This window comes from Stegostoma tigrinum, chromosome 15 (assembly GCF_030684315.1).
Source record: "Stegostoma tigrinum isolate sSteTig4 chromosome 15, sSteTig4.hap1, whole genome shotgun sequence".
Lineage (NCBI taxonomy): Eukaryota > Metazoa > Chordata > Chondrichthyes > Orectolobiformes > Stegostomatidae > Stegostoma > Stegostoma tigrinum.
The window spans coordinates 20,924,265-20,939,552 of record NC_081368.1 but is presented as its reverse complement, the minus strand read 5'-3'; the positions used below and the strand labels follow the sequence as shown (position 1 = coordinate 20,939,552).

General features: G+C 44.7%; 1 protein-coding gene across 4 annotated transcripts in view; it reads right to left on the bottom strand.

Moving 5' to 3' along the window:
- Positions 1–15,288, bottom strand: part of LOC125458839 (cytokine receptor common subunit gamma-like) — a 52,688-nt gene that overhangs the window by 15,958 nt on the left and 21,442 nt on the right. For all 4 annotated transcript variants that reach the window (XM_048544575.2, XM_048544574.2, XM_048544572.2 and 1 more), the window contains exons 2-3: positions 11,686–11,773; positions 159–340 (exon numbers count right to left, since the gene is read on the bottom strand). In XM_048544575.2, coding sequence (XP_048400532.1) covers positions 159–340; positions 11,686–11,773 — 270 coding nt within the window. The remainder of the gene's footprint in view (positions 1–158; positions 341–11,685; positions 11,774–15,288) is intronic.

Below are 15,288 nucleotides of genomic sequence, written 5' to 3'. Positions count from 1 at the left end.
CAGCCTCTTAACTTCTGATTTTTAAAAAATTGAATTCAAATTCCACAAGCTGCTACGTGGGAATCAAACCCAGGCCCCCAGATCATTACCTCCGTCTCTGAACGAATAGTCTAACAATAGTAACACTGGGCCATCACCTAGATTATTAGATTTTCTACCTTGGTTCTGCAGCTGGAAGTTTTTGACCCCGGACGATATATTTCCTGAGTCATTGGATCCACTTCTGTAAACGTAAAAGTTTTCAAATTCGATAATTTTGTCTTTTGAGAAATAGCAACCAATGTTATAGCCATTTTCTTGGATGTAGTTCACACATTCCTGTTTTGGTCTTGAGCCATACCTATATGGGATGAGAAATGTGTTTTTTAATAGTAGCTATTTCTAACCTAGAAACTCAAAATCAATCACAATGCTGTAACTTACAGAAAATTGCCACATGCTCAACAATTATTTAAGAGAAAAGAACCAAGATTTATAAAGCTTCTTTCATGTCTTCAGGAAATTATTTTACAGCCAATTAAGTACTTTGGAAGTGTAGTCAGTGTTGTAGGAAATACAGCAGTGTGTGACAGTAGCATACTCTCACAAACCAGATAACCTGATTTTTTTATTATTTGTTGGGTCAGATGATAAATATTGGCTTGGTCCTGGGGTGGGAGTATCCTACTACTTCTTCAATATAGTGTCAGGAATGTTATTCCCAACCTGAGACAGCTGATGTCTCATCTGTTAGATAGTACCTGTCTGATTCTTTGCCTACATTGTTTCAACATAACGTTACAGATATTCACTTGGAGCCTCAGAGGAGACCATGTCAGTTTACAAAACTAATGTCTGAATTGGCATTATCAGGAATTCATATTTAATGATTTTTAATCTTAATAATAAAACAATGTTCTTCTATTTTCTACCTTGTTTGCTAAGCTAAGAGGTTTAACTCTCTCATTGTCACATGACAGTGACCAGTAATGATTTCATCTTAAATTTTCTCCCAGTTCACCAATTGAGGACTCTGTTCTTCATTCAGTTTCTGCATGTAATACTCAAAGTGATATAGCAGTAATTCCAATATTCTGATGTGATTGGATACGATTGCAAAGAAAGCTGTGGGAGATCATTACAAGTGTCTAACTTCAACAAAAAAATGCATAGATTTGAGAAGATACTCACATTCAGGGTAGTTGGAAATTTAGTCCAGGAATAAAGAACAATTCTATCAGTCAGTCTCATAGTGCAGCACAGTGGCTTAGTGGTTAGCACTGCTGCCTCAGTGTGAAGGATTCAGTTTCAATCCCACCCTTGGGAAGCTGCCGATGTGGAGTTTACATGTTCTCCCTGTACCTGTGCAGGTCTCTGCTGGATGCTCTGGTTTTCTCCCAGAGTTCAAAGATGTGTAGGTTAGGTGGATTGGCCATGCCAAATTTCCTGTAGTATACAGGGGTGTGTAAATTAGATGGATTAGATATGGGAAATGCAAGGGGATGGGGCTGAGTGAGATGCTATTCTGGGGAGTAGTGTGGACTTGTGGGGCTGAATGGCTTGTTACCACACTGTCGGGATCCTTTGAGCCAGAGAAAATAAAAAAAACAGTTTTTGATAACTCTGTGACTCTCAGTATGAGTCAAGAACAGAGTGGATACATTTAAAGGGAGGTCGGACAAGCACATAAAGAAAAAAGGAATCAAAGAAACAGCAAAAGCAATTGGATGAGTAAAGACAGAGGAAATTCATGCAGAGTTTAATTACTGGCATAGACCAGTTGGGCTCAATGGTCTGAGAAGCTGAATTAAATTTTAATTTTTGAAGATTATCTTGCAAAGCCCATGAAAAAATAAGTATGGAGAGGACCTGAGATAACAAGGTGTAGAGCTGGACAAACACAGCAGGCCAAGCAGCATCAGAGGAGCAGGAAAGCTGACGTTTTGGGTCTAGACCCTTCCTCAGAAATTTTGAAAAAGAGTCTTGGCCCAAAACGTCAGCTTTCCTGCTTCTCTGATGTTGCTTGACCTGCTGTGTTCATCCAGCTCTACACTTTGTTATCTCAGATTCTCCAGCATCTGCAGTTCCTACTATCATACAGAGGGCCCCATGGGGTTAACAATTCATAGCACCATCGGCTTGCACATGTGCAAAGCCAACAGCATGGGTTCAATTCCCATCCTGAAATTCCTGTTGGATTTAATAGTAAGAATTTTATATCTACGGCCTACAGTTTTCATCAGCCACAAAAAATGCAGACACTTTCTACAGGCTGATCATTACCAGAAATTGGCAAGGTGCTATTTTTATGGAGATTCACACAGGGTACCTCTATGCAAGACCTCACAAGTTTTCTCAGACAATTGGTCCAAACCCACTTCACTAACTAAGCACCACGTCCTTTTACAAATCCGTTCATTTGATGGTAGTCCAATTTTCCCAATTGGTGGAAGTGTTTGCCACTGTCAGAATGTCCTAGGATACCTGGTCTGGTGTTATATTTAAAAGGCAGTTGTGTACCCAGTCAAGTGCCGTCAGTCTGCAGCCACTGAGCTTGGTTTGTGACCTTTGTCCTGATTTTTCAATTAAGGGGAAAGTGGCATCCTGCTTTGCAGACAGGAAGTACAACTCCTGATAGATAGGGTTTCAATCTGGTCTAAGGCTGCCAACTGCATCAGTGTGGTTTCAACCATCTGTAGGAGTGCCCAGTAGCATTGCAAGATGGTCAATGACCTTCTCTGCCCTGCCAGGGTCAGGGCTATTGGCTTTTCTTTGCTACATCACTCTCACTCTGTCTTTCTACTGCAGCCACCTCTAATGCTCTAGAGCCTCTCACTATAGCCCATAAGATCTTGCCTCACTCACTTTCAGCCAGCCCAGAACTCCATCTCTTCATCCTGCATGACCCCTGTGCTGCTTGCTCACTCATTCAGGCCAACTTACCCCTTGTACCAGTATTAACATCTGTGCCACCCACTTTCATCCTATTCAGTCTTACTCTTTCTCTAATTCAAGAAGAAACAGTGCATAGCAGAGCTGAAAGAGCCTGCCTGGGAGGTGGGGTGCCTGCTACTTGTCTGATATCCTTATGATCTTCATCAGTGATGACCAGGACCACTCCTGGGAAGGTGTAGATACAATTATGTTTCCGAGCCAATTAAAAGCATTGACTATTCCCATTACCCTCACTGTGAACGGGTGCTAAAATGTTCAAACTTCTACTCTTTGACAATATCACTTTCTATCTTTTGTCTCCTGCATGCACCAGCTTCATTACCACAGTTTCCACAGTCAAGACAGTGGTGCCAGAAGATGCTTCTTCTTCCAGCTCTGAGGAAGATGTCATTGATCTTTCGGACAATGTATCAGCAAAGTCCTGCACCACTGCCCAGCTCAGATACTGGCATTGCTATGGGGAGGTTAGCTAAAGTGCAGTTGGGATCACAGTCTGGTGAACACATCACCACTATATCTCTTCTGCTGGCTGAGGAAGAAATGCCCCAGGTCTCTGACACTCAGAGAACTGCCAGAGACCTCCACCCCAGGCAGGAGAGGACCCGATGGGGTTAACAATTCATAGCATCATTGGCTTGTACAAGTAGACACAGGAGTAGCAGGCAGCTTTATCGAGGGCACTGGGCAACATGACTCAAGGCTGCAAAATGCAATCAGGACCCTGCTGCCTCATTCATGCAAGTGTCTGGATAGGACCACGGACATGTTCTCAGAGTCTACTGGAAACACACACGGACTTGTACTCAGGTTAGCTGAGTTGACTGAATGGCTAGTTTGCTATGCAGAGTGATGTCAACAGCATGGGTTCAATTTCCTTACCAGCTGAAGTTACCATAAAGGACTCTCCTTCTCCACTTCCCCCTCACTTGACACAGGCTGACTCTCAGGTTAAATCACCGCCAGCCATCTCTGGCTAATGAGAGAGCCTACGGTCTGATAGCTCTTTGGCAACTTTACCTTGGTTTTCTTCATCAGCTATGCATGTGCAAAGTTTGTCTAGCCACAGTTAAAATCTTGAAGTAGAACTGAACTATCTTTTGTGTTATACTGTATTTTATGGTCCAAGGTGTGAAGTTAGCAGCTCCTACAACAGGTGCGGGCTATGAGAAATTGGCAGGCAATTACTGCTTTGGCAATCAGGCAAAACCTTTCAGATCCCAGAATATTGCCAGTGCATCACGGACATTAGTGGAATTGACTTGTAATGTTTCATGATATGGTTAAGTGTACTTGAGTCAAGGATTGGGACTCTGCACAGAAGCTTAATGTCTAAGATATATAATGCGTGTATACACGCACTTCATGCTCACTGAAAAATTTCAGCTTTAGTATGTGGATGTCTGTATAACTCCATTGCTATTTGAAGGGCCTCACATTGCTCACAAACGAAGACCCCTCCCCCCTCAACAGAGTGGAACATTTACCCTGCAGAGTCCAGGTGTGATGTCAGCTGTTTCCAGCTCCATTGCTGACTTGTAATCTACAGCATGATGGAAGGAAACAAGGGTCACCCCTCAAGCAGCGAGTATCAGGGTCATTCCTGATTATTGGTGAACCCCAAATGTACATATTCCCTCTTGGTAACTCTTTCTGTCAACCCCATTGGCTATGAACATCCCCAAGTTCTTATCCAACCCTCTATCTAAATCTTCATTCCTCCTACTTTAATTTCCCAGCCCTAGGCATCACATGGAAACATAAAAAGTAGAATCAGGAGAAGGGCATTTGGACCTTCGAGCCTACACTGCCACTCATGAAATCCATATGATCATGGCTGATTATCCAACTCAATAGCTTGCTCCTGCTTTCCCCTTTATTGTGCCCTTTGATTCTTTTAGCCCCAAGTGCTAAATCTAATTCTTTCTTGAAATTATACAATGTTTTGCTCCCAGAGATAATGGGAACTGCAGATGCTGGAGAATCCAAGATAATAAAGTGTGAAGCTGGATGAACACAGCAGGCCAAGCAGCATCTCAGGAGCACAAAAGCTGACGTTTCGGGCCTAGACCCTTCATCAGAGAGGGGGATGGGGAGAGGGTTCTGGAATTAATTGGGAGAGAGGGGGAGGCGGACCGAAGATGGAGAGAAAAGAAGATAGGTGGAGAGGAGAGTATAGGTGGGGAGGTAGGGAGGGGATAGGTCAGTCCAGGGAAGACGGACAGGTCAAGGATGTGGGATGAGGTTATTAGGTAGGAGATGGAGGTGCGGCTTGAGGTGCGAGGAAGGGATGGGTGAGAGGAAGAATAGGTTAGGGAGGCAGAGACAGGCTGGGCTGGTTTTGAGATGCAGTGGGTGGAGGGGATGAGCTGAGCTGGTTGTGTGATGCAGTGGGGGGAGGGGACGAACTGGGCTGGATTCACCTGCACATCTGCCAATGTGGTATACTGTATCCACTGTACCTGTTGTGGCTTCCTCTACATTGGGGAAATCAAGCGGAGGCTTGGGGACCGCTTTGCAGAACACCTCCGCTCGGTTCGCAATAAACAACTGCACCTCCCAGTCGCAAACCATTTTAACTCCCCCTCCCATTCTTTAGACGACATGTCCATCATGGGCCTCCTGCAGTGCCACAAGGATGCCACCCAAAGGTTGCCGGAACAGCAACTCATATTCCGCTTGGGAACCCTGCAGCCCAATGGTATCAATGTGGACTTCACCAGCTTCAAAATCTCCCCTTCCCCCACCACATCCCAAAACCAGCCCAGTTCGTCCCCTCCCCCCACTGCATCACACAACCAGCCCAGCCTGTCTCTGCCTCCCTAAACTGTTCTTCCTCTCACCCCTCTCCCACCTCAAGCCGCACCTCCATCTCCTACCTAATAACCTCATCCCACCTCCTTGACCTGTCCGTCTTCCCTGGACTGACCTATCCCCTTCCTACCTCCCCACCTATACTCTCCTCTCCACCTATCTTCTTTTCTGTCCATCTTCAGTCCGCCTCCCCCTCTCTCCCTATTTATTCCAGAACCCTCATCCCATCCCCCTCTCTGATGAAGGATCTCGGCCCGAAACGTCAGCTTTTGAGCTCCTGAGATGCTGCTTGGCCTGCTGTGTTCATCCAGCTTCACACTTTATTATCTATGTTTTGCCCTCAGCTGCTTTCTGAGGTAGCAATTCCACAGGCTCACCACACTCTAGGTGAAGAGATCATTCCTAATCTCAGTTCTAGATGGTGTACCCTGCATCTTTTGACTGTGAGTCCTGGTTCTGGACTTCCCTGTCACCAGGAATATTTTTTCTGCATCAGCCTTGTCTAATCCATTCGAGTTTTAAAGGTTTCTATGAAGTCACACAGAACTCTTACAGTGTAGAAACAGGCCCTTTGGCCCAACAAGTTCACACTGACCCTTGGAGCATCCCACCCAGACCCCATTCCCTAAAAACCCACCTAAGCTACACATCCCTGAACACTACGAGCAATTTAGCATGGCTAATCCTAACCTGCACATCTTTGGACTGTGGGAGGAAACCAGAGCACCCGGAGGAAATCCACATTGACACGGGGAAATTGTGTAAGCTCGCTCGAGTATGGAATTGAGCCTGGATCCCTGGTGCTGTGAGGCAGCAGTGTTAACTATGGAGCCACCATGCTGCCTCATTTTGGGCCCATCATGGAGTCATGTTGACTCATTTTGAGTCAACAACCCAAATATGGTGGGTACTCCCAATGAAAAGCCAGTGTACAGCTGACTGTTAATGACACCCAGCACTGCGCTTCCATTTCCCTTCAATGGTCTGTTATCTCATCTCTTACGTACTGAGCTGCTTTACCTCTTCACAATGACATCCCCTCTGTTTCCCAGAACGCTGCCTCCAATCCCCACAATTTAAGTTCCCAGCTTCCCTTCCGCAGTAATGGATAACTTCCTTAACTTTTAGCCTCAAGACTGACTGTGGCCTATCCCAGTGAATGGGTTAGACAGACAGTGCCAAACAGTGACCAGGCTCCTGAGCGATACCCGTTTAGCTCCCGACACTGTTCCCGTGAAACCCAAACAGGTTACAGCAGACCTACAGGGTTGGCCATGGCTTACTGCATGTATTGCAGAAGTACAGATCCCCTGACTGGACTGCTGTTAGTGGTTCACACACTGGATCAAAGCCCCTAGGCTGATAGGAGTGGCTGCCCTTGACTTACTGTGCAGGGATCCCCTACCAGAACAATGCATCCTTTGCTGTGACACTCCTTAGATTTTGAGGCATGGCTGTTAGTTTGAAGCACTTACAGTGCTTTTGGTGCATGGGCAGCTGGCACATGGTGCGGGTGCTAAGACCGATGTCACATGGTGCCACACAGCAACTTGTTCACCTCCTAACTGATTACTGCTGTCAAGTGTGACAAACTGCCTGGACTCATGCCTGCACTAAAATGCAAGGCAACACAGAAGGACAGTCAGATAATAGGAACTGCCAATGCTGGAGTCAGAGTTAACACAGTGTAGATCTGGAGGAACACAGCAGGCCAGGCAGCATCAGAGAAGCAGGAAAGCTGATGTTTTAGGTCAGGACCCTTCTTCAGAAATGTCCTGAAACGTCAGCTTTCCTGCTCCTCTGATGCTGCCTGGCCTGCTGTGTTCCTCCAGCTCCATATTGTTATTACAGAAAGGCTGTGAGGCTGTTAGAGCTGGCTGAGGGGACGAATCGCAAAATGGCAAGGCAGATCTGTTCTGATCATATAAGTAGGCACAAAGTGAACAAACAAATGAGAATCCCTGATTCTGGACCTGAACTTACAGTGGGTGTCTATCCCTGCAGAAAGCATCCTTACAACAGCCTGCCAATGAAAAGTGCTAGTGAGCTTCAAAGTGATCAGTGAAGTATAGAAACAGGGCAATGGATTGGAAATGTGCCATGATGATGCAACAAGATTTGTGTCTATCAGATGCCAATGTCTACAGATGTGGGGTGTATGTAGCCCCTGCCTATAGAGTGTGCCCTGAGATGCTGACGCTGTCTCAACAACTTGGGGTCCTTTGGAGCAAATGGTGAGCTGGAGCTGTGAAGTATCCAGAATTCTTGGAGAAATATATTAATGCATATTAACAAGGCAAGATAAACAATTATGTGGGTGATAATGAAAGATAGTAGGCATTTCACCATTCACTAATGAGAATCTCATCTTGTCCCTATTTACTTGATTGGAAAGTGGGACTTCATGGGCTTGATTTCAGGATGATCCATATTGGTCCTCTCACCTGTTTTTCCCAAATTTCTCACCGTGAGCCAAGTCATTCTGGAGTTGGGAAGACTCCACCACACATGTTTAAGTGAACAACCTGTACTGCTTTCGTGAAGACCTCCATCATGCCACTTCTCAGCTTTCTATTTTCTAGAAAGAGAGGCCCAGACCTCACTCCCACTCCTTCCACTACTGACATGGGAGTGTAGCAGGATTGTGTACCATCTACAAGGTGCACCGCAGAAATTCACTCAGGCTCCTTAGATAGCACCATCCAAACACATGACCACTACCATCTAGAAGGACAATATGACCATAAGGCATAGGAGTGGAAGTAAGGCCATTCGGTCCATCGAGTCCACTCCACCAGTTAATCATGGCTGATGGGCATTTCAACTCCACTTCCCTGCACTCTCTCTACAGCCCTTAATTCCTTGCAAGCTCAAGAAATTATCAATCTCTGCCTTGAAGACATTTAGTGTCCCAGCCTCCACTGCGCTCCGTGGCAATGAATTCCACAGGCCCACCACTCTCTGGCTGAAGAAATGTCTCCTCATTTCCGTTTTAAAACACCGCCTCTAATTCTAAGGCTGTGCCCACGGGTCCTAGTCTACCTGCCTAACTGAAACAAACTCCCAGCGTCCACTCTTTCTAAGCCAGTAAATATGTGGGACCACCATCAACTGCAAGATCCCCTCCAAGCCAATCACCCTCCTGTCTTGGAAATATATCACCCTTCCTTCTGTGTTGCTGGGTCAAAACCTTGTAATTCCCTCCCTCACAGCACAGTACATGTACCTACATCAAATACGCTGTAGCAGTTCAAAAAGGCAGCTCACCATCACCTTCTCAACAGCTTTACAGGGTAGGCAATAAGTGCCCAGCCAGTGAAATCCACATCCCATGAATTAATTCAAAAGAAACCTAATGCTTAAAAATATTAAATGTAAACATTTTATCAATGCCCACAGTTTAAAACATGTTGGCTGCATTTTGTGGCAGATAACCTATTTAACGTTTGTAAATAGGCAAAGTTGGCACCAAAATGAATAAATGAAAATTAATCAGTCTTTGTACTCTTTTTTGACATGAACAACCAAAAAGACTGCCCATTATAAATCAAATGGCATCATCATTCAGCTGAAACATTACTTCTGTGATTACAATAAAATGTATAATTCTTTAATTCCTGAGAACCCAGAATTCAACCAGACTGCAAATTTATAAAATAATAGTATCCAAAAGATGCCTTTGCACATAATGTGAGAGATTCTGATTTGTGGCCTTTACAAGATCAAAGAGGATTTTAATTGTAAATCGCTAGTCACCCATAGTGGTTGCCTATTTAAAATTTGTAAAATAATAAATTTTGAAGTGGCATTCTTGTCAGTTTAGCTCAATGAACTAGTCTTAATATATCAGCACAAACTACACTGACAGTTGAACTAAATGTTTCCTGTTACTTCGTTCCATAATCATTTTGCGTGTTCAGTTTGTTTCAAAACACTTTCCAATCTTTGATGTTAAAAAGATTTCAATTCTGAATCCCTTAGTTCAGTTTATTCTGAGTAATTTTGAGGGAGACTGAATGCTCACTGCTCTCGTATCACGCAGGTTTCATTCTTTAACGACATTGAAGTTGCATACTTAGCTTAACATGGAGACAGCTATAGACTGCAACAAACCTATGTTTCAACTGACCTTCTAATATTCACTGGGGTAGTTCGCAGGACCTTTACTCTGTATCTAACATGAGGGTGATTCATTCTTAGCAAAAATTCGTAGAGTTCCTCTTCTCAGTCACAATCTTATTTACCAAAATGCCAACAGTAATATATAATTTTACAGCATGGAAACAGGCCCAATTGGTCTATACCAATGTTCATACTACACAAAACCATCCTGTCTCCTTACATCTAAATCTCATAAAATATGTTTTCCTCCCTCCCTCCCTTATATACTTATCTGGCTTTCCCATAAATCCATCTTCACTCTTTGCCTTAACTACTCTAAGCAGCAGAAAGCTTAATTTTCTAACTATTCCTTGGATTTAAAAAAACTCTTGAATTTCCTGTGGAATTTGCTTGTTCTTGTGTTCTACTTGTGGTTTAGACTTCATCATAAATGGAAACAGCCTCTCTAGGTCTACTCAATCAAAACATTTCATGATTTTAGGTTTCATTATCAAGTCAACTTTCTGTCCAGCTTAGTCTGTACATTATAACTTGTAGCTGCAGAGCTGGGACATACTGCAGAGTTTGTGTATATATTGGGTTTGATTTGGGATTTGAAAGGATGGAGTACCAGTTGACATATAAATTTATTACAAAGACAGAAATTTCTGGAAAAGCTCAGCAGGCCTGACAGCATCTGTGAAGAGAAATCAGAGTAATCGTTTCAGGTCCAGTGACCCTTCCTCAGAACTGACCCCTCCCCAATTCTGTGTAAGGGTGACCAGATCCAAAACGTTAACTATGATTTCTCTTCACAGATGCTGCCAGACCTGCTGAGTTTTTCCTGCAATTTCTCTTTTGGTTTCTGATTTCAGCTTCCATTGTTCTTTCGGTTTTTATAAATTGATTACTTTTGGTGAGAAGAATGAAAAAGTAAATTTCATTGTACACAAGTTAATGTGCAGGTTCAGAAAGAGAAATGTGTTATTCTTATTGTGAGGCTGATGATGAACTTTAACAGAGTGGCAGTATGCATTTTGCTGGAATATAAGGTACGGTGTATAATTTTGCTCTCCTTATCTAAGAAAGGGATGCAATACTTAAAGGGATTGCAACAAAATACTAGCAGATGAGTTCCTGGGATGAGATAGAGAAATGAGTGAATGAAATGAGTCTTTATTTTTGAAAATGTGACATGATCTCATTGAAATGTATAAACCTCTTAGAAGGGTCAGTACTGAGAGGCTGCTTCCTCTCAAAGGGAGAGATACGACTGGAGAATGGTACCCCTGTACAAGGGTTTAGAGCTGAAGTACCTTAATTCAGAAAATCTTTCGAATTCTCTGCCTAGAGGGCTGTTGATGCTTAGTTAATGAGTATTTTTTTAGGACTGAGACTGAAATCAGAGAATTAAAGAATATGGGCTGTGGGATAGAGCAGGAAAATTGAATTAATATTGTACTGAGTCATGCTGTCATTGAGTGTTGGAGCAGACCTGAGGACCAGAACGATCTACTCCCACACCCATTTCTCATGTTTTTATTATGAATAAGTAGTAGCTTAATTATTAATAACCAGGAAGGGGCTATAAACCTCCATCTTCTGTCCCCTTTATTCCCTAACTGAGATCAGTTCATTGAACTCTGAGCAGAGTTGTGGAGCAAGATTATTACTGACCCACACAGTTCAGTATCCCAATGGGAAGTGTACTCACTGGTCCAGCTCTTGGAGAAACTTTCCTTCCTTCTGATCAGGGAATCTGCTGCTGTGGTGTACAACTGAATCTCAGAACAAATACACAAAAGCCTGTAAACCCCTTCACCCAATCAGCAGACTCACCAATAGAACAGCGTGCTGTTTGGTTTGCCTTCAGTGTGGTTCCATCTACATTCCATAAATTCATCATTGTAGACAATGCAATTTAAATCTAAAACAAAAGCAGAATGTGTATTAACATACTGAGTCTAAATATCTCAAATTCAATCAAATATAATTTCACCTACAAACTGGTATTCTGGAATATTTTGATTTTCTCACATTGGATTGGAATTGAATTGAGAAAATTTAAGTTAAGTCTGATTTGCAATATTACATGAGTCAATTCCTCAATTGTTGCATTTCCTGATGGTTTGCCTTAAACAGTTAAGCTCCTGGCCCAAAGGGGATGAATTGGCTCTCCTTAGTTATTCACCCACCCCTTTGTTTGGTCACTTCAAGGTTATTTGTTTGTGAAAAGTGGATAGTTGATCATTGTACCTATTGCAGTAGATGTCACTAGTAGCACTGACTTTGGCATTTGAAGTCAAAAATAATATTGTTGTTGTTGTACATTGATTGAAACTCTTTTGTCCTGATTCCCATTGGCACTGGCTGATTGGTGACACTTGGAGTGGGACAGAATCTTTTCCATTTCTCTTTTTTCTTTTCTCTCTATCTGCAGCGCAGGAATGTTTAAATGGCTGAGATAACAAAGTGTGGAGCTGGATGAACACAGCAGGCCAAGCAGCATCTCAGGAGCACAAAAGCTGACGTTTCGGGCCTAGACTCTTCATCAGAGGGGGGTCTAGGCCCGAAACGTCAGCTTTTGTGCTCCTAAGATGCTGCTTGGCCTGCTGTGTTCATCCAGTTTCACACTTTGTTATCTTGGATTCTCCAGCATCTGCAGTTCCCATTATCACTGATTCATGTTTAAATAGCTGTTCTCAGAGTTATGCATACTAATCCATCAAGCCATTAACGAACACAGAAAAGAGTTGTAGTTCACCTTTAATGCCTATTCCTGTATATTCTTCAAAGAGGGAAAACATAAATATGTCTTATGTATAGATGGCATCATTCTTTGACCATCATGTTAACAACCTGAGATACTTATAGAAAATTACAAATTGAATTTATGAAACATTCTCTCCCTTTGAGACTTCATTGATACTTCATCAGGTGTGACATTCCAGAGCCACTTTCTCCAGTAGCCACTGAATTCACATGTGCAGTCAACCCTTGGCTATATGTCCTTTGATTAAAGAAACGCACATAATTAAAATTTGAGATGTCCAAAGACATTCTGGGGTTATGATTTGTGATCATGACACAGGTTAGTTCATTGTATTTCAGAATGTGTGGAGTAATCTCATTGGAACTATAAAATGAATCCTTTGTTTCCTTGATAATAAAATGTGAGGCTGGATGAACACAGCAGGCCAAGCAGCATCTCAGGAGCACAAAAGCTGACGTTTCGGGCCTAGACCCTTCATCAGAGAGGGGGATGGGGAGAGGGAACTGGAATAAATAGGGAGAGAGGGGGAGGCGGACCGAAGATGGAGAGTAAAGAAGATAGGTGGAGAGAGTATAGGTGGGGAGGTAGGGAGGGGATAGGTCAGTCCAGGGAAGACAAACAGGTCAAGGAGATGGGATGAGGTTAGTAGGTAGATGGGGGTGCGGCTTGGGGTGGGAGGAAGGGATGGGTGAGAGGAAGAACTGGTTAGGGAGGCAGAGACAGGTTGGACTGCATCCCAAAACCAGTCCAACCTGTCTCTGCCTCCCTAACCGGTTCTTCCTCTCACCCATCCCTTCCTCCCACCCCAAGCCGCACCCCCATCTACCTACTAACCTCATCCCACCTCCTTGACCTGTCCGTCTTCCCTGGACTGACCTATCCCCTCCCTACCTCCCCACCTATACTCTCTCCACCTATCTTCTTTACTCTCCATCTTCGGTCCGCCTCCCCCTCTCTCCCTATTTATTCCAGTTCCCTCTCCCCATCCCCCTCTCTGATGAAGGGTCTAGGCCCGAAACGTCAGCTTTTGTGCTCCTGAGATGCTGCTTGGCCTGCTGTGTTCATCCAGCCTCACATTTTATTATCTTGGAATTCTCCAGCATCTGCAGTTCCCATTATCTCTGATACCTTTGTTTCCTTGATTTGTTAATTCATTAGCAACATTAAACAATTTGTTTAGCTGATAAACAGTAATGATAAGATTTTATAATTCTGTTAAGATTGATTATCAACTCACTCTTCTCTTGTTCACTGAATCTTGTGAAACTCATCAACGTCAAAACATTTCACAGTTACCTTTTTGGAATTTTTAAAATAACTCCCTGGTCATCTTGAATAAACATTGACAAGTCCCACAGGAAACTTTCTAATATCTTAGTCCTGAGCAAGGGGCTCACCTTTGTCCCCCTACAACCACACATCAACGAATACCAGTCACGGTCGGACATAGAGCAGTTTTTCCGCCGTCTTCGCCTGCATGCCTACTTCTTCAACCGGGAACCCAACCCTCTTTCCACTGACCCCTTCACCCGCTTCCAACACAAGTCCTCCTCCTGGACACCACCCCCAGGCCTCCTACCCTCCCTCGACCTCTTCATCTCCAACTGCCGTCGAGACATCAACCGCCTCAATCTCTCCACCCCTCTCACCCACTCCAACCTCTCCCCCGCAGAACGGGCAGCCCTCCGCTCCCTCCGCTCCAACCCCAACCTCACCATCAAACCCGCAGACAAGGGTGGCGCAGTGGTAGTATGGCGTACTGACCTCTACATCGCCGAGGCCAGACGCCAACTCTCCGACACCACCTCCTACCGCCTCCTCGATCATGACCCCACACCCGAGCACCAAACCATCATCTCCAACACCATTCATGACCTCATCACCTCAGGGGACCTCCCACCCACAGCCTCCAACCTCATTGTTCCCCAACCCCGCACGGCCCGTTTCTATCTCCTTCCCAAAATCCACAAACCTGCCTGCCCTGGTCGACCCATCGTCTCAGCCTGCTCCTGCCCCACCGAACTCATCTCCACCTATCTGGACTCCATTTTCTCCCCTTTGGTCAAGGAACTCCCCACCTATGTCCGTGACACCACCCACGCCCTCCACCTCCTCCAGGACTTCCAATTCCCTGGCCCCCAACACCTCATATTCACCATGGACGTCCAGTCCCTGTACACCTGCATTCCGCATGGAGATGGCCTCAAGGCCCTCCGCTTCTTCCTGTCCCGCAGGCCCGACCAGGCCCCCTCCACCGACACTCTCATCCGCCTAGCGGAACTCGTCCTCACACTCAACAACTTCTCTTTTGACTCCTCCCACTTCCTACAGACTAAGGGGGTGGCCATGGGCACCCGCATGGGCCCCAGCTATGCCTGCCTCTTTGTAGGTTACGTGGAACAGTCCATCTTCCGCACCTACACAGGCCCCAAACCCCACCTCTTCCTCCGGTACATTGATGACTGTATCGGCGCCGCCTCTTGCTCCCCAGAGGAGCTCGAACAGTTCATCCACTTCACCAACACCTTCCACCCCAACCTTCAGTTCACCTGGGCCATCTCCAGCACATCCCTCACCTTCCTGGACCTCTCAGTCTCCATCTCAGGCAACCAGCTTGTAACTGATGTCCATTACAAGCCCACCGACTCCCACAGCTACCTAGAATACAC